The 26,615-nt window shown below is 43.8% G+C and overlaps 1 protein-coding gene across 4 annotated transcripts in view; it reads left to right on the forward strand.

Annotated features, from left to right (window-relative positions):
- ARHGEF6 (Rac/Cdc42 guanine nucleotide exchange factor 6) overlaps positions 1-26,615 on the forward strand; it is a 1,115,823-nt gene that overhangs the window by 1,069,057 nt on the left and 20,151 nt on the right. For all 4 annotated transcript variants that reach the window (XM_086918632.1, XM_086918633.1, XM_086918635.1 and 1 more), the window contains one exon: positions 20,510-20,564. In XM_086918632.1, the coding sequence (XP_086774758.1) occupies positions 20,510-20,564 (55 nt within the window). The remainder of the gene's footprint in view (positions 1-20,509; positions 20,565-26,615) is intronic.

Genomic DNA, 26,615 nt, shown 5'->3' on the forward strand with positions numbered 1-26,615 from the left:
ACATACATTTATTGTTTTAGCACCATGGTAGAACTGTATCTACTATTCCCGCTTTTGCTGATTGTAATCACTTTTATCTCCTTCTGTCTATTAATCATTGCAGCACATGTATTCTATAAAAGAATAACTTTGGGTCAATAAAAATACTGAAAATGTCCCACTTTGTATTTTCTGTGTACTTCTCTTGTAACAAGTGAGCACGAGTGACTGAGCGAAGGGTTCGGTACTGATTCCACAATCTCTGAGTGGTCATGGTTGTCTTGTTCAGTGGGTGCTAGAAACCATTCGCTCCCTGGTAGGTTAAGGGGCTTATAGTGGCACTGTGAGCTAGCTGACCTACAGGCCAACATATCCTGAGGGGTGTCCGGAATCAGTAGGAACTAAACAACGGAACCAATCAACTTAAGGCGTTTAACAGCACATGACTAGTGCTCTGGGCATTGCCACTCAGTATTTTTCAAATTAGGGGCTTAATGAATGTATTACTTTTCTATCCCATTATGGTGAACTTATGAGCCGGGTTCATTCCCCCAGGAAAGAAACTGTATTGAATGTGGTCCTTTTTAAAGTGTCACCCCAGATCTTTGCCTTCCTCTGCCTCCCTTTGCTGAACCTATTTTTGTTGACCCTTAGGACCCTGTGCACTTATTTCCTGATAAACAGTGGGAAGGTGCTTATGCTCACTCCTCAAAGCATGGTAAAATTGGACTACATCTGATTGACACAATAGTAAGGCCCTTGTAAATAGTACTGCATGTACCCAGTGCCTGTAAATTAAATGCTGCTAGGGGACTGCAGCACTCATTGTGCCACCCACCAAAGTAGCCATTTAAAACATGTCTTAGGCCTGCCACTGAAGCCTGTGTGTGGTTTCTAAACTGCCATTTCGACCTGGCAACATTTTATTTTGCTAGGCCTAGACCTTCCTTTTCAATCCCTTGAAGTCACCCCAAAAAGCAGGCCATAAAGGCTCATGGGGATGGGTGCATAGAATTTAAAAAGTAGGACATGTGAGTTTACCTTTTACATGTCCTGACAGTGAAAACCTCCTGAAATCTTTCTTCACTATTGTAAGGCCTATGTCTTTAATAGAGATAGGCCTCTTTTTTGCACTCAACAAGTTCCATCTTTAGTTTGGGACCAGATGGAGATATACTGGTTACACTCAAATAAATTGTAATTTTAAATCCCCTTTAATGGTAAAGTTGGATTTAAGCCGCTACTCTAAAAATGGCTCTTTAAGAAAGTGAATGTATCCTGGGGCACTTGTGCGCGCCCCGCCTGCCGCACTGTGAATGTGAGAAAAGTTCTCTCCTTATGTCCATTTCTTCCAACGTAATCCAATGCAATCTTGTGACACCTATGGTAATCATTATTTTTAAACACTTTTCTAATTTTATTAAAACACTGCTGAGACAGATTTTAGCATCTTCCAATGTTTACTGAGTGCCCGTCGAGGCTTTTTTTACAGCAACATAATCAATCAAAGGTGACACACAGAGTAGGCTCATCATGTTATGTTCCCAATGCATTTCGAGTCTCATGGGCTCTTCATCAGCGGTTTCTACAAAAATAAAAGACAATTTAACTAGTTGTACCCTGCTAACCTTCACTATTCAATCACAGTCATAATAAAACAATCATGCAACGCTCACCTAGTGCCTAGGCCTGCTTCCTCCCACTCAACCCAACATACCATGATTTCCTCAATAATTGACCCACCTAATCAAACAACATGCAATACCCTCCCTCCCCCTCTCTGCGTGCCCTTTCTCACTAAACTCCCTGAAACAAACTGATAAACTGATGTCTCCTTCCCGATCTCCTGTGCTCAAAACCCACCTTTAAAACTACCACCTCATTGTAACTCCAAACCCTCTCATATTTCGATGTCCCCTTCATTCAGAGTAGTGCTAAAATACCTTGATGAAGCCACAGCCGGTGACCTGACCTCGTCATCCACCATCCCCAATATCTCAGAAAATCCGCTAAATCCATTAGTTTTTAACCTCATCCTCGCTTATTGCCACCCAATCCCAACTAAAATGTTAACCATGTGACCTGTTCTCATACACTGCTCCAGGTTATTTTAATACTGCTCTCAAACTACTAACCCCAAAATGCTCCCTCCGTTACCCAAATCCCACTAGTAATTCAATCAAATCAATAAAGTCCCCCATCTCTTCCTCGACTTCTATGTATAATATAAGTGTGAACTAAAAAATCAAAGTGATACCAAAAATATAACAATGCCATAATCCCACGTTTGCACAACTAAATCCATTTCTCCATAGTTACGTGTATTAACACCAATCGCGCCTACAATAATTCATATGCAAACAAACAATAGGTACGTAAAGGCCAGCTGTTCACAAATGTGCTGAAAGTTGTTCTCTTATCAAATATTCAATAAATCCACTCCAGTCCTTTGCTGTCCCAACAGTGTGTGAATGTTCCTTGTTCCAACATACTTTCTCTTGAACTCATCCCAGGGATGCAAACTGCTGTTGGGACGATAGTATTGCTAAGCAGAAACATTATTATTAGAGAATGCACTCTGCCTGTGTTCAGGGTGACATCAATGTCACTACCAAGATATTTGTGTATTGCTTCCAGACAGAAACAAGCATTTGCAATGCAATAGGTCTCGCATTACTGATAGTTTGAGGTATTGGCTCTGCAAATAATAATGTGTCCCAGAGTTATAAGCACAAATAATAGGTATAATCTATACAAACAAGAGGATCTATTACTAGACACGACAAAAATTGACCTAAAACTTAGTTGCGTCAGCCAACACTTGAATAATACACTTAGACTCAAAAAGTGATATATAAAAACAATTTCTTCAATTTATTCCACATACAGTTTAAAAACAATTTACCCATAAAAACATTTTATGGGTAAATTGTTTGTATAGATTATACCTATTATTTGTTCTTATAACTCTGGGACACTCTTGATTTTGCCTTTGTACTTACCCAGTTCCTATTGTAAGTAGTAGGGTAGCTCCCTCCTTTTGTAAACGTTGCAACAAATACACCAGTGCTACACATGCGTTAATTGACACTAACAATGGCAAGTGGACAAGGCAAAAGTTACTGAAAAGTACTCTGTGATTTGATGGTATAATAGCAACCATGCCGGGTCTTTCTCATATAGAACTGGCTCACTCTGAGGATGGGATACCCATGTGATGCGGGACTGTAGGGATACTTGATGGATTCAGTCACACAGGCCTATTATGGTTGTGTCTTAAGGACGAGATTGTAAATTTTTGCTTTTCTATCGGATAGGAAAACATGGTTATCTCCTCCATAACACTAGAGGCAAAGCGAACACTAAAACCTGGTGAGGGGGTGACCAGGGTACCAGTTTTCACTTACCTGGGCGTCATCTTTGAAGAGGGGGGCTCCGGGACCGCCCAATTAAATGCATAAAGCCTTGCAGTTAAGAGATCAACCTCCGCTCTAATGAGCTTTGCAAAGCGATTAGGTTCGCGTCCAATGGACGCCCTCTTGAAAGTGTACAAGACAAAATGTCTGTCTATAGCCATGTATGGTGCCCCCTTGTGGGGCTTTGCGCCACAAGGTAAAATACAAATCGCGGAAAATAATTTCCTTAGAACATTGTTAGGAGTCCCACAATCAACACCAGTTTTCTCCCTGCATACTGAGTTAGGCATAGGCTGTGTCACCGATGAGTTACAACTGGCCCCTCTAGTCTATTGGGCAAAAACTTGGTTAAACAGTGATATTCCTTTGAACCACTGCATCCTTAAAGACTGCATGGCGCTTGACAAGGTGTTTAAAATTCCCTGGCTAGCATATATTAAGAACACACTGAATAAAATGGGTAGGCCAGATCTTTATAATCACCCAAACACCATAGTCAAAGGAGACGTAAAATGGATCAAGGAAAACTTTTTGCTCAGGGTTAACCATGCTAGGGAAGAAGAGGAACTAATCAAGCCAAAAGTAAGAGCAAATTTTTTGCTCTTAACTACTCCCTCTCTTGAACCCTATCTGAAAATTGTCAGTAAACCATTCCACCGTCACCTCCTCATCAGATTCAGGTTCAATATCATACAATACTCCCTAGGTGATTTCCCAGTGTGGGGGGTACCTGACACACTGAACCCATGTAGTTGTGACAAATTCTCAGAGCAGTCTCTTATGCACTTTGTAATGTTCTGCGATCACTTCAAGGAGGGCAGAAGACGGTTCTTAGCTCCAATTCTAAGAGACGCAGGTTTTTCACAAGTACGCCCAGCTCTCCTTCACCTACAACTACTAGGATCTACAAGGGTAATTTTCGGGGTTGCTAGCTTCCTGGTAGCTGCTATGTGTGTTAAGACCAGGAAGCTATCCCCGAATAACCTGGCGGGGTAATCGTATACTTGGTGTTCCTTTTATTATTTTTAAACTGTTCTTTTAGCATGCCCATTTTTAATAACTTTTGTATGTATTGATATCATCATAAAAGTTTAATGTCTTTTTAAATTTAAATTGATGAAATGTGATACTGTATTTTTATTGCTGGATTGTGCTTTTATGATTTTAACAATCGAATAAAGCTTGTTTTGACTTGACTTGACTTGAAAAACCAGTTTAAGCAAGCGACATATTATTTTTTTTTTCCCTTTCGGCAAAGGGGTGTCAGGTGGGCGTACACTTTCTCCTAGCTCCACAGGATGACTTTCACATTGCGCTGTCGGTATACAAACAAGGCAGCCCTCATTTACCAGAGAAAGCAAGGCAAATGTGGCCACTCCCTAAGCACAGGTACGTCTCCTAAAGATCAGGAACGTGTCCACAAGGAGCACCGTTCCTGCCCGGCCACAATAGGGATTAAGAAACAGACTCGCTGAAACACAAGCACTAGAAGAAGAGTCTACAGAAAAACAACGCACAGGGTTTTGGCATCAAGGCACTGACAACTGGAGGGCGGGCGGGCGGGCTGGGACAGAGAGGCACGGGCAACCATTGGTAACGAGGCACGAGAAACAGGAGGGAGGTGGGATAAAGAAGGCACCAAAGCACTTCGTACCTGCAGTAAGAGAAACTGAAGAAAATAGTGCTCACAGTCTAGATAACACGTGCAGTGTAACAACCGAAGTGAAGGGGCCAATCGGCATGAGAGTTGACAAATGTAGATGGTGCGGTACTAAGGAGGGACTAACAAGCCTATTTCCCAATCAGAAGCCAGCATTTAAGACCGACAATGACACAAGCCAATGGCAAACATGGGCTGAGAGTGGGCGGGGCTTCTATTCACTACTTCACCACAACAAGTCTCTCACAGCAGCACCTGCGCTAGATCTAGGCTCGACCTAAAAAGAGGCAAAAGTGTGGAGCTAGAAGGTCTTCCTGACAGGAGAGCTGGGGAGGCGCTACACCCTGCACTGGTTACATGTCAAAGGGCTCTGCCTGCAGCAAAAATAATAAAACCTGACACTAGGCCTGCCCTTGCCTTTGTCACCCTAGACAGTTTGAAGCCACACCCAGAGTAAGGGGAAGAGCTGACCAGAAGTTGTTTAGGTGGTAGGTCAGGTAATTACCCCACATGCAAAAGGTGGCACAAGGTATAAATGTGGCATGTTCAGTAGCTTTCAGCTGTCTGAGGAAGAGGGATTACGGTGCTGACTGAAGAAGGTTTGGGCCTGCTTGCCTAGAACTCACCCATTAAAGTAGCCTTTTAAAACATGTCTCTGGCCTGCTCCTGGAACCTGTGTGTTGTTTTGAACTGCCATTTCTGCCTGGCAATATAAATCTTTTTGCCAGGCCGAAATTTTCCTTTTTATTATCTATATGTTATCCCCAAAAGAAGTCCTAAAGGCTCGTGGGGCTGAGTGTATGGTATGTAAAAAGTAGCACGTGTTTAAGTTTCACATGCCCTGACAGTGACAAACTCCTTGAGACCCTATGGGTGAGGAGTGCGCTATACAAATCTCTGAACTTGAACTTGAACTAAAGTCGTTCTTCACTTTTGTAAGGCCTATCTCTCCCATTGACTAACACGATCCTAGCCCTTATTAAGTGCCTTCTTCAGTTTGGGACCAGATAGAGATATGCAGGTTACACTCAAATTAATTCTAATCTGAAATCTTCTTTAGTGGTAAAGTTGGATTTTAAGTTGCCACTCTCGATATGCCACTAAAAGTTGGCATTTTTCTGACTAGACCAAATGTGTCTCTCTGCCTGTTTCTATGGTCAGAGGACTGTGAATGGCTCTCTAAGGATATTGTGTGTATGACAGAGAGGCATAAGCAAGGAGGGAGAGATTCTTCCTGATAGGATGGTTGGGAGGTGCTGCACCCTGCATTGATTACACACCAAAGGGCTCTGCCTGAAGCACACACAAGGTAACCTGACACCAAGCCTACACCTGCTTTTGTCACCCTAGATCGTCTGAAGCATAGCTGCCAAGGTTTCAGATTACGTATGGGTGACATTTTCATAATTTCAGTGTTAATATGAGTGAGATTCAACAACTATGGGTGACACAATGGCAAGCAAAATCAAGCAATGAAGACAAGGGAAACATATAAATATCAGAAATTACACCCTTTTGAGCAACGAGAAACTCTAATTCTTAAAACTTCTGCAAAGCACCAGAGCACCAGAAATAGAGGCACTAACCTAGTGCCCTTATATAGGGATGCTGCCTAGAGGTTCTTGGCTGTTGAGAGAAGGGGGAGGTGTGGATAGCTGCCACATTTGCAGATTGCTTTTGTGTGACAATAACATGGTTTCAATGTACTTATAAGTGACATTCAACTGCCAAATGTGTGACACACAAAGTGACACTTTCTCGCGAGTCAAACCAAACGATGAAATCCATGGAAAGAGATAAATATTGGGAGATTACACCCTTTTGAAACTGGTGGAAGACCCCTAAAATTTAAGGTCACTAACATAGTGCCCTTATTTTACAGTACTGACTTGCATGTTTACAGTGCTTTTGGTTGCAGGTTGCGACCTCTTAGCACTCTAAATAAAAAAGTTGCCTTTTCAACACCTGCATCACACAGGAATACATTCTGTTGTTCTCTGATTATACACACACTTGTAGTTATTGTATTAACTAATTGAGGTATTATAACGAAAACGAGTACATTTTCTTCCAATGTTATTTTATATGGAACTACCTTTGCATACTAGATATATATAGTTTGAAATGACTAGTTTTATACAAAATACTTGATCATTTTGTGTCAGCCTATCTGTCTGTTACACAGTTTTGAAATCACAACTTGCATATGCACTGTGTTTACAGCTGCAGGTGGTACTCGCTAGAACTATACATTTACAAGTCAGTATTCCCCACTGCGCCAACCAGGTTTCAATACTTTGGGCCAGATGTAGGTGGCCAAATAGCGAGCACTAACGGTGAAATTCGCAGAATTTCAGCGTTTGCGATCGCTATTTGCCTGCGAGGAATGTAGGTGAGTTTAAACCCACTAGCAAAAAATAAGGAATCGCAAAATTGTTATTCTTTATTGTGCTTTTGCATTTAAGGAATCGCAAATTGGGATTCCTTAAATGCAATGTAAGTAGCACAAAAGAAAGTGCACTTTAGCCTTAGGGAACCTTGAATTACCACCAACTTCAAGTTGTTGGTAATTAGCGATTTCCTTTAAAAAAGCACTTTTTTTGCTGTTTTTAAAGAGCCATGTGGCACACATTCATACCCTAAGGGCATGTATGTGCGCCACATGTACACACATGCACATTTCAGGAGTGCAACAGGGTGTCATCTTGACACCCTGCCGCCCTTAAAATAGCGCCCGCAATTTGCGAATCCCAAATGTAGAATTTCTCCCCATTCATTCCTATGGGCCTCCAAGTACAAAGGAATGAATGGGTAAGTATTCCTTATTAGCGAATCTCAATTTGCGATTCGTTATTAAGGAATATTAAGGATTCGCTAATATTTTAACGATTCCTACCTACATTCAATTTTGCGAGTCCTTAATAGAGAATCAGTAAAATGCGCTATTAAGGATTAGAAAACTTGATTTTATTTACATCTGACCCTTAATCTCTAGTTACCCACACAGACATCTACAGTGATTGTATTACCTAATAAGGCTTCATAAAATAAAAAGTGAATTTTCCACTTGTAACATTTCTTGAATTTCAGCTGTGCGTTCTTATTCTATATGATGCTCCAAAATTTGAAAGACCAATATAAATAGTGAAAAATTGCTTGGATCTAATATTACATATCTGTAAATTGGCCCTCCCAACACTACATACTTATGTCAGTGCCTACATTGCGCTCTGCTGCCAGACTCATCTATGTGAACCCGAGGTTACTGAAGAGTACCTTCAAATTGGGGTTGTGCTGTTGACTGCTGGTATGCATAACTAACTGCATCAGGTCATTTCCTCGCCCAGGCAGCATCTCATTCACTGTGACTGTGTTGTCACGGTCACACTTGTACCATTTATTGGTTTTAATTCATGGCAATTGAGGGCAGGCCGGCCTGCACTGGCAATTATAGGTGGGCGCTCAATCCCAAGCTGGGGGACTGGCCGGAGAGGAGGTCAATTCCCCACCTAACTACACCGGAGAAAATAGCCTGCTTCAACTGCCAAGTCTGTGAACAGCACAACCACCTGCTGCTGCGCCAGAGTACTCACAAAGAACACTGCCGGGACTAATTAATAGATGCCCAGACATGCCGGAACACGAAACAACAACTTGTACTTACTCACTGTGATATTGGATCCACATAGTCCAAAGAGGTCGGGCAAATTTGTTTATTCATAGAACAAACCAATGTTGCTGAATTAAGCTGGTAATACTTAGTAGTCCAGCAAATGCTCACCCTCCCAGTTCAGCTCATGATAGCACTGCTGCTACGCATGCAGCCAACAACAGACAACAACCCGAAGCGCTCTGATAATTTATAGAAATACAGCACCTATGGGGAAGGGGAAGAGGAAGAGCTGACCAGAATCAGTTTGGGCGGTAGGGCAGGGAATTCCCCACACACAAAGGCTGGCACCAGGTATAAATATGGTATCTTCAGAACCTCTCATCAGACCACTTCTGGACCTGGAAAGAAGGATTGGACTTGCTTTCCTTGAATTCAGACTGCCAATAGTGACTCCAGCCCAGCTGCTGCCCTTTGCTGTAATGAGTCTTGATTCCAAGAAACCTCAGGCACTGGACTCTTGGCTGACGACCGGCAACTCAAAGCTCCAGTAGCAACTTCTCTATGTGCCACCGCGTCTGTCCATGATGCTTGACTTGATCCTCACACCAACAGCTTGGTCTTGGTGGCACACGAGAACGCCACCATATTTACTGTACCTAAGAAGGTAACTCTTCAGCAGGACTAACACCTATCCTGTGTCCGAACTGCCCTCCATTGCGGTTGGCCTGAGCTTGTGACTTTCCGCTGGTCTAGAGCGACCAGATAACTGCGATTGGTGCTTTATGCTGTTTGTCACTATTTTCATCTAAAAGTTTAAAAACGAATATTTCCATTTTTAGTGATTGGAATTTTGACATTTTGGTGTTGTTTCATTTATTAGTATTTGGCTTGAGATTTTTCTTGTGGTGTGTTTTCACTTAATTACGGTTTGTGTGCTGCATGAATATTTTACACATAGCCTCCAAGTTAAGCCTGACTGTTTGTGTGCCAAGCTACCAGAGGGTTAAGCACAGGTTAATTTATTGAGTTTTGTGGTTCACCTTTGCCGTGACTGTGTTCCTTATTTGAGTGGGTCTTCCATTCCTCTCAAATAACAACCTAATTTCTCACAAACTGTCTCAGGGATTTCAGAAGGAGTGTAAGTTATTGCCCACAGAGATAATCACGGGAAGTAATAAGAGCACTAGTATAAACTTTATAGATTATGTTTGGTGTGACATGAGTTTTAAATGATGTAGTACTTGTAGAAAGGTGTACATAGCAGAGAAAGTTGAAGCTTGCATACCAAGAGGAAACGGGAAATTAGACTAGACCCCACTGCAGATTCTCCTGTTCATGTAATCAATGCAATCTCTGCTATTTCTGTGGTAAAAAGGGATGTCATACTGGGTGAGTGTTGAGGATAATTACATGATTTTCTGAAGTAGTTGGAGGAAGTTTTTGATGAAGTACCAGGTAGCCTCAAGGGTTTCATGCTCCATAGTAAGTGAAACAACAGTGCTGATCCTATGAGACACAGAGTACACATTGTCATATACAGGGAGGTTGAAATACATTCTTAAGGCCCTGTGTGACAAAGATGTGGTAGAGCCTATTAATGGTGGCTTCAATAGTGATTTCATTTAAACGTTCTTGTAATTTACGTTATTATGTTGATTTCCATGGACTCAGCAGCAGAATCTGAGTTGACCATCACCCTTTGCCAGATATGCCTGGGATAGTTTCTACATTTTGGAGCAAGGCAGTCATTATTTCAAAACTATATCTCATTAGTTTGTACCACCAAGTGTGGTAGAGGAAGGGACCAGACACATGACAACATCCAAGACACTGGAAAGAAAGTTCCAGTACATACAGATACTTTTTAGCCTTGCAAGTGCAGCGTCTCTTTTCCAGAGGATCATGAAGGAAAATTTGGAGAGAATGTAGATGGTTCAGTCACTTTCCAAGGCAACATACTTAGGGTAATTGTCGAACAATGCAGTCAAAGGTTGGAATGGGTGTTCTGTGCTCTATCAAACAAGGGTCTCACATTGAAATAAAAATAAAATACTGTTTCAGAGAAGATAGTTGTACTACTTTGGCCACACCATCTCAAAAGATCGAATCAAACCAAAAAAAAGCCATGTTCAAGGTATTACTGATGCCCCAGATTCTACATCAAAACATAATTTAAAGATCTACCAGAGTAAACTTTGTTGAGGGTTTTTCTACAAAAATAGATCCCTTGAAGAAACAATTTAAAAGGTACATAGGATTTGTATGGGTGAGAACCAGAGTAAAGCATTTTAGTGATTTAGGAATAACTTTGTGCATGCACTCACGCATTCTGTAATGCTGAGATCTAGCCTGCCTGAGGGGGAGAAAGGGAAGAACTAAAGGGTAGTTGGGGGAAACATTCTGCTACCATCTTAGTTTGACATATTAAAAATGGCTCTAAGACCGTTTTTGCAGTGACACCTTTCTGAAATAGAACTTGGGTCACAAATTAAGCAGAAACTTAAACGAGCTTTCATATGATTTTCTTAGGCCTTGTCAGCAGTCAAAGACTGGGTTCTCCGTTTATTAACTGCTAAAAGAACATTTTTAGGGAGAAAGCTGTATTGAGCAGAAAAGAAAAGACAGATGCCCAGCTGCATGCTGGAACTATAATGGTATGCCTTATATAGGACAGTGAAAATAATTTCTCCAGTATTAGGGGTGTCTTTCATAGATACACATGCTTGAATATTCCCCGTTGTCGAAGTGGGAGTCCCACGGTACATAAAATAGCAATAATGCTAAATATATATTTGTAAATATATGTGAAAAAACATAATACATAATAAAAGAAGAGGTAAATACAAATGAAAAAACCTCCAGAACAATTCCTACATAGGAATGCATGGTAAAGAGAAAAACCACTTGTAACACATTAGTGTCATTATGTTAGTCCAAACTACAGCCAATCAGGCGCAAGCACCCTCTAGAACCTTCTCCTCGGAAACCCAAGTCCTCACATTTTCTACCGCACGTCGTGTGAAGGGAGTCTCCCTGAGCTCTGCTCAGTTCTTTGCTTCAAATCTTTTACTTCCAGTCTTCTCAACATGTCAAGTAAGAAGTCTTTATACAGACCTTGCTCTTCTTGTGGGAAGCTGCGTCTTTTTGATAAAGACCCCCACCAGAAGTGTATTTATTTTCTATACCCTGACCATGAAGTTGGCAGCTGCAAGTTCTGTAGAACTTTTTCTACAAAAACTCTGAAGGACAGAGAAGGCCGGCTTCTCCTTTGGCTCCAGCATCTTAAGGACAAGGACTCTGTTCTGTCAGATGCAGAAAGTTTTTACTCTGGTCCTTCTTCAGCAGCCTCTAAGCGTGGTAGTGTTCAGGATGCTCCTTCTCCTTTCCTCAAAAGGAAGAAACTGGCCTTGCCTCTGGCCTCTGTGGTGTCTCCTACCACTCCTACTACCACTGCGCTCACGAGACCTGGCTCTCAGGCGTCTTCTGCTGCCTCTAGGAGTGTTTCCACACCTCTTAGGGTTCCGTCGTCGACGGGACCGTCTACGAGCGTTCTGACGACGAGAGCCGCAGTGTCTTCATCGTTGACGACGACGTTGACGACGACATTAGCTTCTGCGCCGTCGACGACGGTCTTGTCGTCAGCCTTCACGTCGACGAGAGTTTCTTTGCCTTCTCAGCCTGTATCGTCGACGATTCCCATCACCTCGTCGACGAAGAAACATTCCTTGTCGACGAAAGCCGTTCAGAAATCTTCGTCGTTGACTAAGATTCCGTCGACCAAGGCCTCGTCGACGAGGGCTCCATCTACGGAGATTCTATCTGTGTCGACGACTCCGTCGACGACTGCACCGTCGACGGCTGTTCCGTCGACGACAACGTCTACGATTTGCCCGTCGACGGTCACTCTGACGGCGACTCCGTCGACGGCCACACCGTCGACGATGGATTCTTCAAAATTGACTGCCAAATCAACACCGTTGACGATAGCGTCGGCGGCACCGTCAACGGTGGCACCGGCTTCCTTTGCCTCATTGCCTTTAGTGCCTTTGAAGTCTTCAAGATCCTCTGGAGCTGCTGATCTTTCCCAACGTCGCAAAAAGGCTCCGTGCCACCAGTTATCTGCTCCAGAGCTGCAACCACCTTCTCCAATGTTTGCCTCTACCTCTGAGCATGACACTGATTCTGAGAATGAAGATTACACGTTTGGGGCAGCCCATAGTCCCTCTGATTTGATCATCAAATGTCAGGAGTCTGACCCTGACGACGATGGCGGAGACCAGGAGTCTCAACCTGAAGAACAGTTTGTCCAAGTCCCTATGGCTACATTACCTTTGTCTTTGATTTCCAATCTCCAGCATATGCTGGATGATTACAACCGTTGTTTCCCAGCAACGCCGCACGGTACTCCTGTGCAATCTCCTGCTGCCGTTGCACTACCTCCACCGTCTCTTCCACCAATTTTACCGCCCACAACTTCGTCTCAAGTTCAGACGTCTATCAGAATTCAAACGACCGTATATCCGAAGGATGCGGATGATGAGGCGGTTCCAGAGCGAGAGGACGGAGAGGTCCCTGAGGATTCGGATGTTGATGCAGGCGAACCCGGTATGGCGGAGTGGGACGACTACCGAATGCAGATGCCATCTCCTCAGCCTGGAGACTCTGGTGATTCACCTCCAGTAGATATCGCCAGTTTTCATCTTCTAATGGACAAAGCAGCTCAGCGTTTCAAATTACCAAAAACACTTTGTGAGTAGGACTGTTTCCTTTACGATTTTAAAAATAAACCTTACAAACAGGTCCGCACGATTCCAATCATCGATTTTGTTTGGAAGGAAGGACTTAAACTCATGCAGGCTCCAAACACTTTACCTGCTCAGATGCCGCGCCTTGAGAAGAAATACAAGGCCCCAACCGGTTCTCCAGCATGCTTCATCTCTCACCCTAAGCCAGACTCAGTAGTGACTCAAGCTGCACAACGTAGAGCCCGGAATCCAGCGTCTCCAATCACCGCGCCTCCCGATAGAGAGGGTCGGCCCCTAGATGCTATTGGCCACAAGTTTTCTACCATGGCTTCCACTTCTGTTCGAGCAGCCAATGCCTAAGCCATTTTGGGGCGCTATGACCGACCAATGTGGTTGGATATTTCTGCGTTAGTGGATCTAATACCGGAGGCCTCCAAAGCGGACGCTCAGCAGATTCTTCAAGATGGGAAGAGAGCATCGGAAGAGATGATTGACTGTGCAGTCGATATTGCTGGTACAGGTTTCCGTCTGCTTGCAAGTGCAGCTGCCCTCCGACGCCAGGGTTGGTTAAAATCCACCTCCTTCCGGCAGGAAGTCCAATCCAGGATCCTTGACATGCCGTATAATGGTGAGTCACTGTTCGGGTCTCACATAGATGACGCTCTGGAGTCCATTTAGAAGGACACCGATACGGCTAAGTCATTGGGCACGTTGCAATTCCGAAAACAGCCCTTTCGAGGTGCGCGCGGACGCGGCACTTAATCTACTTTTCGAGGTGGACAACATTACCGCTCATACAATCAGGGCAACCAGCGTTACTCATCCAATCAGCAGCAGTCCAATCGTCAGCAGTCCTCCAGACACTATAGGGGTAAATCCTCCTATCGCGGATCCACTCCTAAGCGCCAATGACTTTTATCTTCCCCAAATTGTTGGAGGTCGAATCTCTCTTTTTTATTCCCAGTGGTCCTCCATCACCTCGGACCTCTGGGTTTTAGACATTGTACAAAGGGGTCATACCTTAGAATTCGTCAAGATTCCTCCTCGTACTCCACCATCTGGCCCGCCTCCTCCACACCTCAAGGAGCTTTACCATCAAGTCTTCTTGTTCAAAAAGGTAGAGTCGAAGTGGTCCCTGTGCATCAAAGAGGAGAGGGGTTTTACTCTTGATTCTTCCTCATACTCAAGAAGACCGGAGACTGGCGGCCCATTCTGGATTTGAGGGCTCTCAACCAATTCCTCAAGAGCCAATATTTCCGCATGCTGACATTACTAGAGATCCTGCGTCTTCTATCCAGCGGGGATTTCATGACCACCATAGACCTTCAAGACGCGTACTTTCGTGTCCCGATTCTCCAACAGCATCGCCAGTACCTGCGTTTCAAGGTGGGACAAACGCATTATCAGTTCAACGTTTTGCCCTTCGGACTTCGATCAGCTCCTCGTGTGTTCACGAAGGTACTGGCTCCTGTGGTGGCTCACCAGCGTCTCCAAGGTGTTCAAATCTTCCCATACTTGGACGATTGCCTCCTCAAATCTCAATCCCGCCGTCAACTATGTCAGGACACTCGTCTTTTTCAGCAGGTATTTAAATCCCTGGGGTTAGCCATCAACGTTGAAAAGTCACAGTTTGCGCCGCTGCAAACCAGAAATTTCTTGGGAGCTATCCTAGACACGAGACTATCGAAAGAGTTCGTCTCGCACGAGCGGCATCAGAAGATCCTTCGTCTGGTCTCCCTCATCCGAAGAAAACAGTCCATTTCTGTTTGAACGTTAAAATCATTTTTGGGGAGAGTATCCTCTTTTATTGCACTGATCCCAAATTGCAGGTTGGGCACCCGTCCCATTCAGGAGGAACTGGACGGACAGTGGCGTCAAGTCTCCGGGTCCTTCAACGACCTAGTTGCAGTCACAGCCTGCATGAGACAGAGTTTACGTTGGTAGGCGCAGCCAACCAACCTGGAGATGGGGACGTCGTTTCTCATTCACTCACCAGATCTCACGCTTACGACGGACGCCTCTCTGGAGGGCTGAGGCGCACATCTCCAAGGCCTATCCATCAAAGGCAAGTGGACTCCGCCCCAACGCAAGTGGCATAACAACAGGCTAGAGTTGATGGCGATCTTCCTAGCTCTCAAATCATTCCTACCTGTAGTTCACGGAGAGTCAGTGCTTATCCAAACGGACAATACCACCAGCATGCACTACGTGAACAAACAGGGAGGAACCAAGTCTCCACACTTGTCTCGCTTGGCCCAGTCAATCTGGAATTGGGCTCTCCGTCATCAGATCACCTTGACCGCTGTCCATCTGCCGGGCGTGTCCAACATCCTAGCGGACTCTCTAAGCAGGTCCACATCATCGACACACGAATGGGAACTGCACCAGCCAACTCTGGATCTTGTGTTCCACCGATGGGGTCGCCCAACTCTGGACCTCTTTGCAACGCCAGAGAATCGAAAATGCCCATCCTACGCAAGCTGGCATCCCCACCCCGGTTCGTGCGGGAATGCCCTTTTGATGGATTGGGGCGATCTATTCGCTTACGCTTTTCCACCGTTTCCGTTAGTACCACGGGTGCTGTGGAAGATGCGGAGGCAGCCCTGTCACATACTACTGATCGCACCTCGTTGGCCCAGAAAGGCATGGTTTTCGGAACTGCTTATGCTGTCCCAGTGCGAGCCCATCCCTCTGCGTCCTCGTCCAGACCTCCTAACGTTGGACAGAGGCCAAGTGTGCCATCCGGATCCCTCCACGCTACAGTTATCAGCATGGAACCTGAGCACCTTGAATTCGCAGACTTAAACATATCTCAAGAATGCAGGGACATCCTCGCTCATGCTAGGGCTCCGTCTACCATCAAAACTTATAAACTCATGTGGAAAAGATTCTGTCATTGGTGCGTAGCAGCAAATGTCCATCCAATCTATTCTACTCCGGAGCAACTTCTTCCGTTCTTCTTAAGTCTCGCTCAGTCCGGACTTTCATATGCTACCTTGAGAGTTTTCCTAGCTGCAATCTCTTGCTTCAGACACGATGGCTTTTCCTCCCTCTGTTCATCCAGAATCATACGCCAGTTCTTCAAAGGGCTCTTCCAGAAGTTCCCATCTGTTCGGCGCCCTCCTCCACGATGGCACCTCAATGTTGTACTATCTCAACTTATGAAGGCACCATTTGAACCTATCCATAGGGCTGATATCAAGTTCCTCACCTGGAAGGTTGCGTTGCTTTTAGCTTTGACTTCATCTCGTCGCGTGAGCGACCTTGAGGCTTTCACTATCAAGCCACCTTATCTACAATTCAAACCTGACGGCGTGGTGCTTCGCACCAACCCCTCTTTCTTACCTAAAGTGCCTACAGATTTTCATCTGAATGAGCCTGTGTTCCTAAAGACTTTCTTTCCGGACCCAAAGTCTCTGGCGGAGCACCGCTTGCATTCTTTAGACATCAAACGATGCCTTAAAGTTTACATTGCTAAAACTGCCTCCTTCCGCAAGTCCGATCAACTGTTCATTGCTCATGGGCGACTGCGTAAGGGGCATCCAGTTACCAAACCAACAATTGCCCGTTGGCTTTCTTCAGCCATTACCTTCTGTCATCAACAAGCAGGCAAACCATTGCAGTCTTCAGTGAAGACTCATTCTACGAGGGTGATGTCTTCATCCACTGCCTTGTTTGCTGGTGTGCCACTTCATCAGATTTGCCGTGCAGCGACGTGGTCCAGCAGGCACACCTTCACCTAGCATTACTGCTTGAATGCCATCAATGAAGCGGATACCATAGTGGGGCAGGCAGTGCTTCGTCATCTTTTCAAATAAGGTTAGCCTCTGTTCCCTCCTCCTTGTGTTCTCTTGTGATTGCTATTATTGTTACATGACTGTATTATTACTGTCTTTGGCTTTTTCCATATGTGCCTAGCAATCTCAGCTCTACGGAGGTTACTGCTCTCTATTCTATTCAAGCATGTGAATCTATGAAAAACACCCCTAATACTGGAGAAGAACAATTGTTACTTACCTGTAAACAGGTGGTTCTCCAGTATTGGTGTCTTTCATAGATTCACATGCGACCCACACTTTCCTCCCCTCAGAGGCTCTCTTCTCCTCATGCACTCTAGGTCTCCTTGGTGCTACGAAAATCTGAGGACTTGGGCTTCTAAGGAGAAGGTTCTAGAGGGTGCTTGCGCCTGATTGGCCTTAGTTTGGACTAACAAAGACCCTGCACACTATAGGAGTTGGAGTTGAGTTAGAAGAGAATCAGAAGGAACTATTTGCTAATGAGCAGTTTGCTGTGGACCTAACTGGGAATTGTGTAGAGCCATCACTCAAGTTGAACCTCTAGCCAGGTGACTAGGAAGACTTTCTTGAAACTTTGGAGGCTTCTGGAGAACAGTGAAGACTCTGCAGAAATATTCCTAAAAAGATGAAATTTGCTACATTTTCTTATCTTTGGAGGACTGGTACAGGTGCTTAGGCTGCCCCAAAAAATACGCACAGCCCTGCTGGTTAAATGTTTTAGATTTGTGCTGCGCTGAGCTTTTTCGCCATGAAACTTGAGGACGCTGTGGGGCTGAAAAAGCAGAATTATCCTGCCTTGTTTGGCCAAAATTCCCTGCCTGGACCCGCTGAGGTTCTTTGACCTTCAGAAAAAGTTTGAAGGTAAATTTTTCAATCTAGGCGATCCAGCAACTCTTGATCCGATCATGTTCAGCTGCCTGTGGTAGCATAATCTGTCTATGCCCCAGTCGTCTATTTGCACCAGAGTGAGCCAACAGCATCTACCTGCACACCCTGCATTGCCAATCAGCCTGGAGGGTCCAAGGTTCCAGTCATTCATACCCCATCAACTTACATATGTTTTTTATGGAATTGTTTTTAAAATAACCTCTGATCCATACATGAGATTTTTGCAAATGGTATAAAATGTAACGAATAACACGCACAATCACCCTGAGGTACTGCAAAATAGTACATATGCAGTTTGCACCTCTTTTTGTTCTTTACTCATAACCCGGGCCTATGTTTGAATGCACTGCTCTGGGAAGTGGTGGAACCTTCTGAAGAAGATCATGCAAGCAGTAAAGTCATTGCTTTTACCAGTGCCATTAAATCTTAAAATTCTGTCCAGTAAATAAGAACTGTAATGTAAATGTATTCAATGACCTCCACCAATTCTACCACGAATATATCACTGTCAATGTTCTTAGGGTGCAAAAAGAGTATCATCCTCTGGTCTGGGTGTAAACAAAAACTGATTATCAGCATTCTGCCAGTCTGGTGTTGAGTCTCCATTCGCAAACCTGCTTTCTTCCCTTGTGGGTTACATCTCTTTGAAATTTTTTAGTTCACAAAAAATAACTCTCTTTTAAACCAATTTGTGTCCGAAGTACAAATTCCTTTATTTACGTTTTATTCGCGTTCTTTTAGTTGATCTTTAAACAATGTTCTCATAGAAATAATAATTTTCAACTACACATGGTTCAATCCAAAAATATATAATAATCCTCAATGCATTTCAAACCTATTTGGTCCTTCTTCAGGAGTCAATGTTCTAAGAAACAGAAGAGAATAATGCGGGTGAATTATTCTATTCAGCCAAAAAGTATAATGTCAATGACCCGTGAAGATTAAGTGTTGGTGCTCTTACCCGCGTTCCAGGTGTGATGTGTAAAAGATGTTTCAAATCTTCAAGGTGATCTTGATGTAAATCATCATAAAACAGAATCTTATCCTGAACTTTATCCAACTATCAGGATGCGTATGTAGACTGTTCCACTGGATAAGAAAAAGTGTGGATCTACAATATATGTATTGCCATGTCATATGAGTTATGATATCCAAAATGTGCGGTGCCCACAAATCGTGACAAATGTAGTGACCATGAGTCCATCAGCAAAAAAAAGCAATTCAGTACAAAAGGTAGTGCTGTGCTTAACACTGCGTCATAAAATCGCTCACTTTAACTATACCTGAGAGTGTACGTTATATCAAAATTGTGGGCAAACATACATGATATGAGTCGTGATTAAAGCAGTGCCCCAAATTGGGAGACAAATTTATACTGGTGCTGGTAGAACTATTTACTATAACAGAGGCTATCTGAAGAAATGGGAAAAGATCTGGGGGCAGCGGTAAACCTACAGGGGATTGTAACAAGGACTTGAAACACATGGGGAGGGTAGAATATTACTGGTTGGGAACTGCTCTGATAAAAGAAAAGAAATTGTGAAACACTTGGTCGACGTTGCTGATGTACTGCTATTTTGCTGTTTGCAATAAAAAGATTAAAAATTAAAAAAACAGTGCCCCAATTGTTCTATCATTGCTAAGTGCTTGTATATCGCGTGTACTCGATTGATATCACAACATGCCAAACCATAATCAAAACGCTAATCTGAACATCCATTGACCTTTGTTTACTTGGCCCTTTAGAAATACTACATTACTTCTAACTTTACCATTGATATCTCCAACGATATTCAAAGAACATGCAAAAACTATGGTACTAATAACTCAGAGAAATATTGACTTTGGACTTGCTCATCGAGTAAACGGAAACGTCCCCAATCTGTTATTTGGCGTACCCCATACGTGCCAAATTGGTTTGTGCTCAGAATAAACCCTGTTAGGTAAACAATGGAACAAACCATTCCTCAGAAGACCGGCGAAATGTCGGCCATCTTGTCAAAGGTCTGATCTCAGATCCTCTAGTTAACATGTAAACCATCATATCCAAAGGTCAAAGTCCAATAACTTTCAAACTGATCATCGCGCGATGTGACAGTTGTTACATGGAATGTTGCCCTTGTATATTTTCCTCTCATTTATTGCAATTTTAAACGGTATTATTTCTTTCAAGTTTCTTGCCCGTTCATAGGCACACATGAGTCCACACGATATACCGGCACTTCAAACGTTGCTAGTATAATTGGGGCACTGTTTTAATCATAACTGCATTCAATGAATGAATTTAAAAGAGGAGTATCCCACAAGGGGACTATGCAGGACAATTTATTCAAAGAAAAAAGTAGTAATTAAACTAGCATCTGTTTCTTCTGCTGCTAACTCTACTAATAATTATTCTATATTTGTTCCAGAAGCCTTGTTGACACGGTGTATGCTTTGAGAGATGAGGTGAAAGACTTAAAACAGGTATTTCATTTAAGTTCTCTGTGATTAACAGATATCATTATTTTGTTTAAAAGGAAATGTACTTCTTGCATCATTGCTGCATACCTGGCATACCACTGACTTTGGTAAAACTCACGTTACTTAAGACACGTTTAACATGTAAAAAGAAAAAAGCGACTTAATGCAAAAGGCATTTCAAAAGGCATTTTGCACATTTAAATGGAACACCTAACTTCCTAGTCTTGGTCCACTGAATCGGAACCAGAGTTATTTTATGTCCGCAAATTGTATTAAACAGTAAATAAATGCAGCAATTCGGCCAGCAAATTTGGAAGTCCGGCCGCCGTCCCATTTTGTTAATAAAATAAATTATAACCTTTGTATCCAGTGGGCTTTCTGGCCCACAGGACAGATTGGGTGTAATTAAATCCTTCTATCTACCCCTCCCCCCCACCCCCCGTGGAGAAGGGGTAGTGGCAGAAATACTGTTTGGGCTTTAATGTTGGAGGATAGACTATCAAGTATGGTTGCTTGACAAACCTTTGCTTGTGCGTGCTGCACTCGAGGTGGTTGCAGGAAAACATACCTCAGGTTTGGTGCGTAATTTCTGCAGCACCAGAATGGGCTCACACGAGGAACCCCACATCCCATTGGGTGCTACTGAAATCTGTTTTTTAAAAAAAATCTAAAATGATTCGTCATACATTAAAATGAAGAACCGATTTGTTTTATATGTTTGTCTTTGGAATGGTGTTGACACTAATCCTTTCTGATTGACAATGAACGTAAAGATGGGGTCATTTGCACTACCGATTTAAAAGCAAAGACAACATTTAAAAAATAGCACGAGTAAATGCTCATGGAGATACGGATGCTGGCCTTCATGGTGGATGGTAAAAAAAAATCCAGCACATGTGTAACCTTTATGACGTTAATATGCCACTTCCAGTGATGATGACGGTGATGCGTGGATGCAACAGTGTTGCAGCCATGTGACACCATCTGAACAAATTAAAAAGTTGACCCGTCTGGAGGAAGTCTTTTCTATTATTTTTGCAAATCGCAAAATCGCGAAATTCTGGAGGGTCTGGATAGTGCCCTATACCTTACAGGTCAGCACTCACCCCTTTAACAGCAGCCCTAGTGTGTAGTGGGATTTCTGCCCACCTCTATCCCCTGGGAAGAGAAGATTGGAGGTAAATCTGCTAATCTGTACTCATGGGAGGCATGGCGACTGTTGGAGCTTTATCAGTGGTGAAGAAGGCGTGGTATGTCCCAGCCCCCAGCCCCATTTGTTGTCATAATAAGAACAGACTCTTCACATCCTGATGTCTAGATGGGCCAGCCCTCACCAATGTTCTGTAATTACATACATAAATCATTCCTGGGATCTAGTAAGCTTTCAGTCCACTGGGAGACAGAGTTGAGGTAAATTCCCTGCAATCTAACCTCAGGGGGTCAGAAAGACTGCATGTGTCCTTGTTTTTAGAAGATAGCAGTTGCCCATACTTGTGGTTCGGCTCTTTCCTCCTTTCAAAGACCCTGGTGGCTAGCGGGTGGATCCCTGTTTAGGCATCACCCTCCTGTGGAGATCCACACTCTCAGTGTTTGACACCATCTTCCTCATAGTGATTACTTAAGGCACTGTCATTGCATTCGTCCAACACCACTTTTTCCCCCATCAAACAGGTGTTTTGAACTCAGCCTTGCTTCTTGCCTAAATTGTACCTTCATTCCAAGTAAAAGCTGCTGGTTCGGGACTGTCCCCTGCATGATATGCAGTCATGATCCCTGCTCTGCATGCCCACACTTCATATTGCTGTGGTACTGGTTTTAATTTTTGATTACGCTACACACCATGAGCCCAATTTATATTTCAGCAGACTACCTGTTTCTCCACTTGGGCTACCGAGCATATTGCTCTGTCGCCATGATGGAGGTGCTGCCTGCCTAATTTAGAAGTACCTGACAAGCTGGCAGGGACTGGAGTCACGGCGGTCCCTTTGAATGCTTTTGGCAGTTTGGTGCAGGGCTCTGTCAACATGGCAGTTCTTGTCACCAAACTGTTTTCTTTTTTTCCTTAAAAGGAACGTCCTGGTGCAGGATTTGAAAATATAAAAGAAAATGTTCCCCTCGCCATAGGAGTCTTCCACTATGGCTAAGGGAGTATTTAGCAGTTTTCACTGCCCCTTACCACCAGGGATTTCCTGGAAGTGTGCGGCAGTGAAAATTGACCTCCAATTCCACCCATCTAAACCAGGTGGACGTAATTAGAGGTTCGCCTCCTACGGCCCTTACGCCACAGGGCCCTCAGAGGGGATTAATCACAATAATAGTCTTCGCTGTGATAACCTATGGTCCGCCCGCATTTTAATTGGATGGGCGGATAAGTATGTTGGGGGAGAGGAAAAAACGTCACTGTTGCGATGGAGTTCCCTCTTCGCCAACATGTAAATTAGGCCCTAAATCCCATTTGTGCATGTTGAATTAGGCCACGGTCTTTGACAATGATCAGTACTAAAACTTGTTCTGAACCAGGAGACACACTCCAAGCGCACTCTCATAGTGACGAGGACTTTTATCCCTCTATTGGATTTCTTGCGTGGATTGCAGTGCTGCCAGCATACCAGGTTAAGTGATTTATAGAAACAGCCCTTTTTATTACCTGTGAGACGTGAATTTGCGCCTAGAGGCCCTTTCATCTAAAATGTTCAGCCGCTCATTATGAACCCGTGATCCTGAATGTCAACATTCTGTGTGTTTTTTATGTGCTGATGTGCTAGGATTGAAATGGTGTAGTGCACGTGTAATATAGACCAGCTTTTCCATTTTTGGAGGTCCATAGCTTAGACCAGATTACAAGATGGAGGAAAGGCTGCTTTACCCAGACAGCCTATGTATATTCCTGGCATCTCCTAGAAGGGAGAGGAGAACACCAGATGCTATAACGAAGAAAGAGGAGAAAGGTTATCTTCAGAAGGGCCAGGGCACTTCCTGATTCCCTGGGGTGTAGGTGACTCCAACTGTAGCTGCCATTAGGTAGATGGCAGGGGGTGTATGGTAAGGCCAGTAGTATCTTTTGTTAAGGAAAGGAGTAATTTGCAGGAGCAGAAATTCTTGTCTCTCTTTGTGATCTCTGTGAGGAAGGGTTGTAAATAGCTGGGAATAGCTTGCTCACATCTATTTGTACTTCTGTGTTTGGCACTTCACCCAGAGACTGTCCTGGTGGGCAAAGCAGCATCACAGACAAAAGCCAGGTCTGGAAGGTGGCCTTGCTGAGATGCACAAAAGGGGAACCAACCCAATCTAGTTCCAAGAAAGCAGACTTGGAACACACTTCCTGCAACGCTGTCTGTGAAATCTGTATAAAGATGGGAGCCTTAGACCCACTGAGGTTCGTTGTTTTGGTCTCTTCTCCAGAGAGGGGATATTTCACAGAGTACTCTGGCACACAAACTCACACATTTGAATCGGATATTCGTGAGAGCGTGGTGCAATCCTGTGTTTTTTGCGTACTAAAGTTATTGTACAGAGAGAAGCAATGGACTAGACATTGAGGTTATTGTTCTGCTCCGGGGTGGTATTGATTCATGAGCCTTAGCACCCTCATGCTAAACTCCCTAAGAAGCCTATAACTGCTGACCTAGCTACCACTGAGAATCAAGTGCAGAGAGGGTTTTACTTGGCTGAGTTTGCAGAGCTGTAGAAAGACAGACCCTGGGTCAGCAGTCCTCCTTACCCCTCGAACGAAGACTGGCTTCATCTTCTCGACCCCCAAAAAATTTCAAGTTTTTGTATTGATTGTACCAACAAACGTGTGAGGACAATCAGCTTTTTGGTGGATTCTCTGAGACAAAGAAATTGAAGGCTGTTCATAAGAAGACCCTGTCATGGTAGGTAATCCCCTGCATTAAGATCTGCTACACACTGGCCTAGAAACAGCCACCGGACGGCCTGAGTGCCCATTCGACAATGGCGGAGGCTGTTACCACTGCATTGGCACTCCAAGTGTATATCCGTGACATCCACAGGCTGAGGCTGGGACATCAGTACATACGTTCAGGAAGCACTTTTGCCTAAACACCAATTAACCAGTGGGACAGACATTTCGGCCACATGGTCGCGCAAAGCATTTTTTTCTGTATCCACTTCATAGATCCTGCATCTGGAGAGGGCCTGCTTTGGTACTTATTCACGCTACTTACCTTTGGTAATATTCTTTCTAATGGATAGTCTATTTAGCCACATATCCGCCCCTGACATCCCACCTACCTGTTCAGTCTAGTAGTCTATTTTTAACATCTAAAAAGGTCCCAAGTTAGGAATCTGCACACTGATACTATCAATCGTTCATGCTTCACGTCTGATGCGTGGAAAGAGTCAAGCAAGAAACCTGATGTCCGCTCAGTGGTGATTCTTACGTGTGTTCCATCACTACCAGTGCGGTGGTAGTTAAAGCGACACCTTATGGCGCCACCTAGAAGCATGTAGAGCATTGCTGGAGTACAGTTTACTGGATACAATATGGTGCATTGGGGGTGTTTTAGGGTGAGGAATCTGCGGTTAGATATATAGTCCAGAAAGAGCGTTACCGAAAGTAGGTAACTTGTTATTTTATCAATAACTCTAGCTGTACATCCCATGTTTATTACACTTTGTTGTATTGTATCATTTCTTAGCCTTTACACCACCTTGTATGAGAAAATGATTGATTGCTCAACCAGGTACTCTGGAGGCACAAGGAGTTTTTGATTGCCAACTTTCAGTTATAGACTGAGATCCTCGTCGTCTGGTTTGTAGGTTGACACAAACAGCCTCATCTGGCATTTGCTAGAAAATGCTTGGGAAATGTATATCCTGTCTATAACTTGCTAAGAAATCATGAGTTCTTGCTTGAAATCCCCAGCAGCGAAGAAATACAGGTGTTTTACTCTGTAGATGTTCTGCAACATGGGATATCTGAAAAAGGTATATTGCTCCGAAGGTTTGGTTGGTATGGGAATGTTTTCACCAGAAAATGAGCTTATGACCATGTGCAATACATCAGCAATATTCCTGAATTTCTCTCCTTCCTACAATACACCTAAGCAACACAGATTGCTGGTTGGTAAAAACATTAATATAGTACAACTGTACTTCAAAGTTGGCTCTAAGCATAGATTTCCTTTGGCAGCAAGACTCATCCTCAACCTTCCCAGAAGATCCAGCATCACCCTTCACCACGGGGCCCTCCACTGGCTCCCCGTTCAGGAAATATGCCTCTTCAAGCTGCTCACTTATGCCTACAAAACCCTCCACAATACCGGATCCACCTACATCAACAACTGCCTGACCTTCCCCCAACCAACCAGAGAGCTCCTCTCCTCCACCCTCGCCTATACAGGGGCTGCTTCTTCTCCTACCTCGTAGCCAAGTCCTGGAACAACTTCCCCCTCCACCTGCGCACCTCCTCCTCTCTGAAGGAATTCAGGAAATGGCTCTTCGAGCTCCACTTCTCTTCGACCAAGGAACGTTCACTCCTCAAAGCACCTGGAGATGTCCGGCGTGACAAGGTGCACTATACAATCCCCGCAGATTGATTGACTATGAAATAACTAAAGCATAGTCTGTGACTCGGCTGAATTTCCTTGCTGTTCCCTTGCCTCAGCACCAGTACTAGTGGAGTATGGAAGCTATGTTCAAATCTGACTCCAGTGCGATCCAGTGACTTGAACATGTTGCCTATATTTATTTTTTCAGAAAACTTGCTTTATTGATTGTAAACAATGTATAGGTACAGTAACAATGAAAACATCAACAATAGACATCAATAACTGAGTCACAGACAGTTCAAGCATACATGGTACATGGCATCAGCATATGTGTAATGGAAGAGTGTATGTAAGACTTTAAACAGCACTAAACGGTTGCCTGTGCCAATTTAATGCAAGTACACCAGGCAGAGCTGGATTACGTACCAGAGTATATACAAGTGTCGGGGCTGTCGGAGAAACCCCAATCCCTGTCAAAAGATGTCTGTCCGTGTTCCCTATAATTAAGACAATAATAAGGACATGGGTACATTCTCCCCTC

This window comes from Lissotriton vulgaris, chromosome 4_1 (genome assembly GCF_964263255.1).
Source record: "Lissotriton vulgaris chromosome 4_1, aLisVul1.2, whole genome shotgun sequence".
Lineage (NCBI taxonomy): Eukaryota > Metazoa > Chordata > Amphibia > Caudata > Salamandridae > Lissotriton > Lissotriton vulgaris.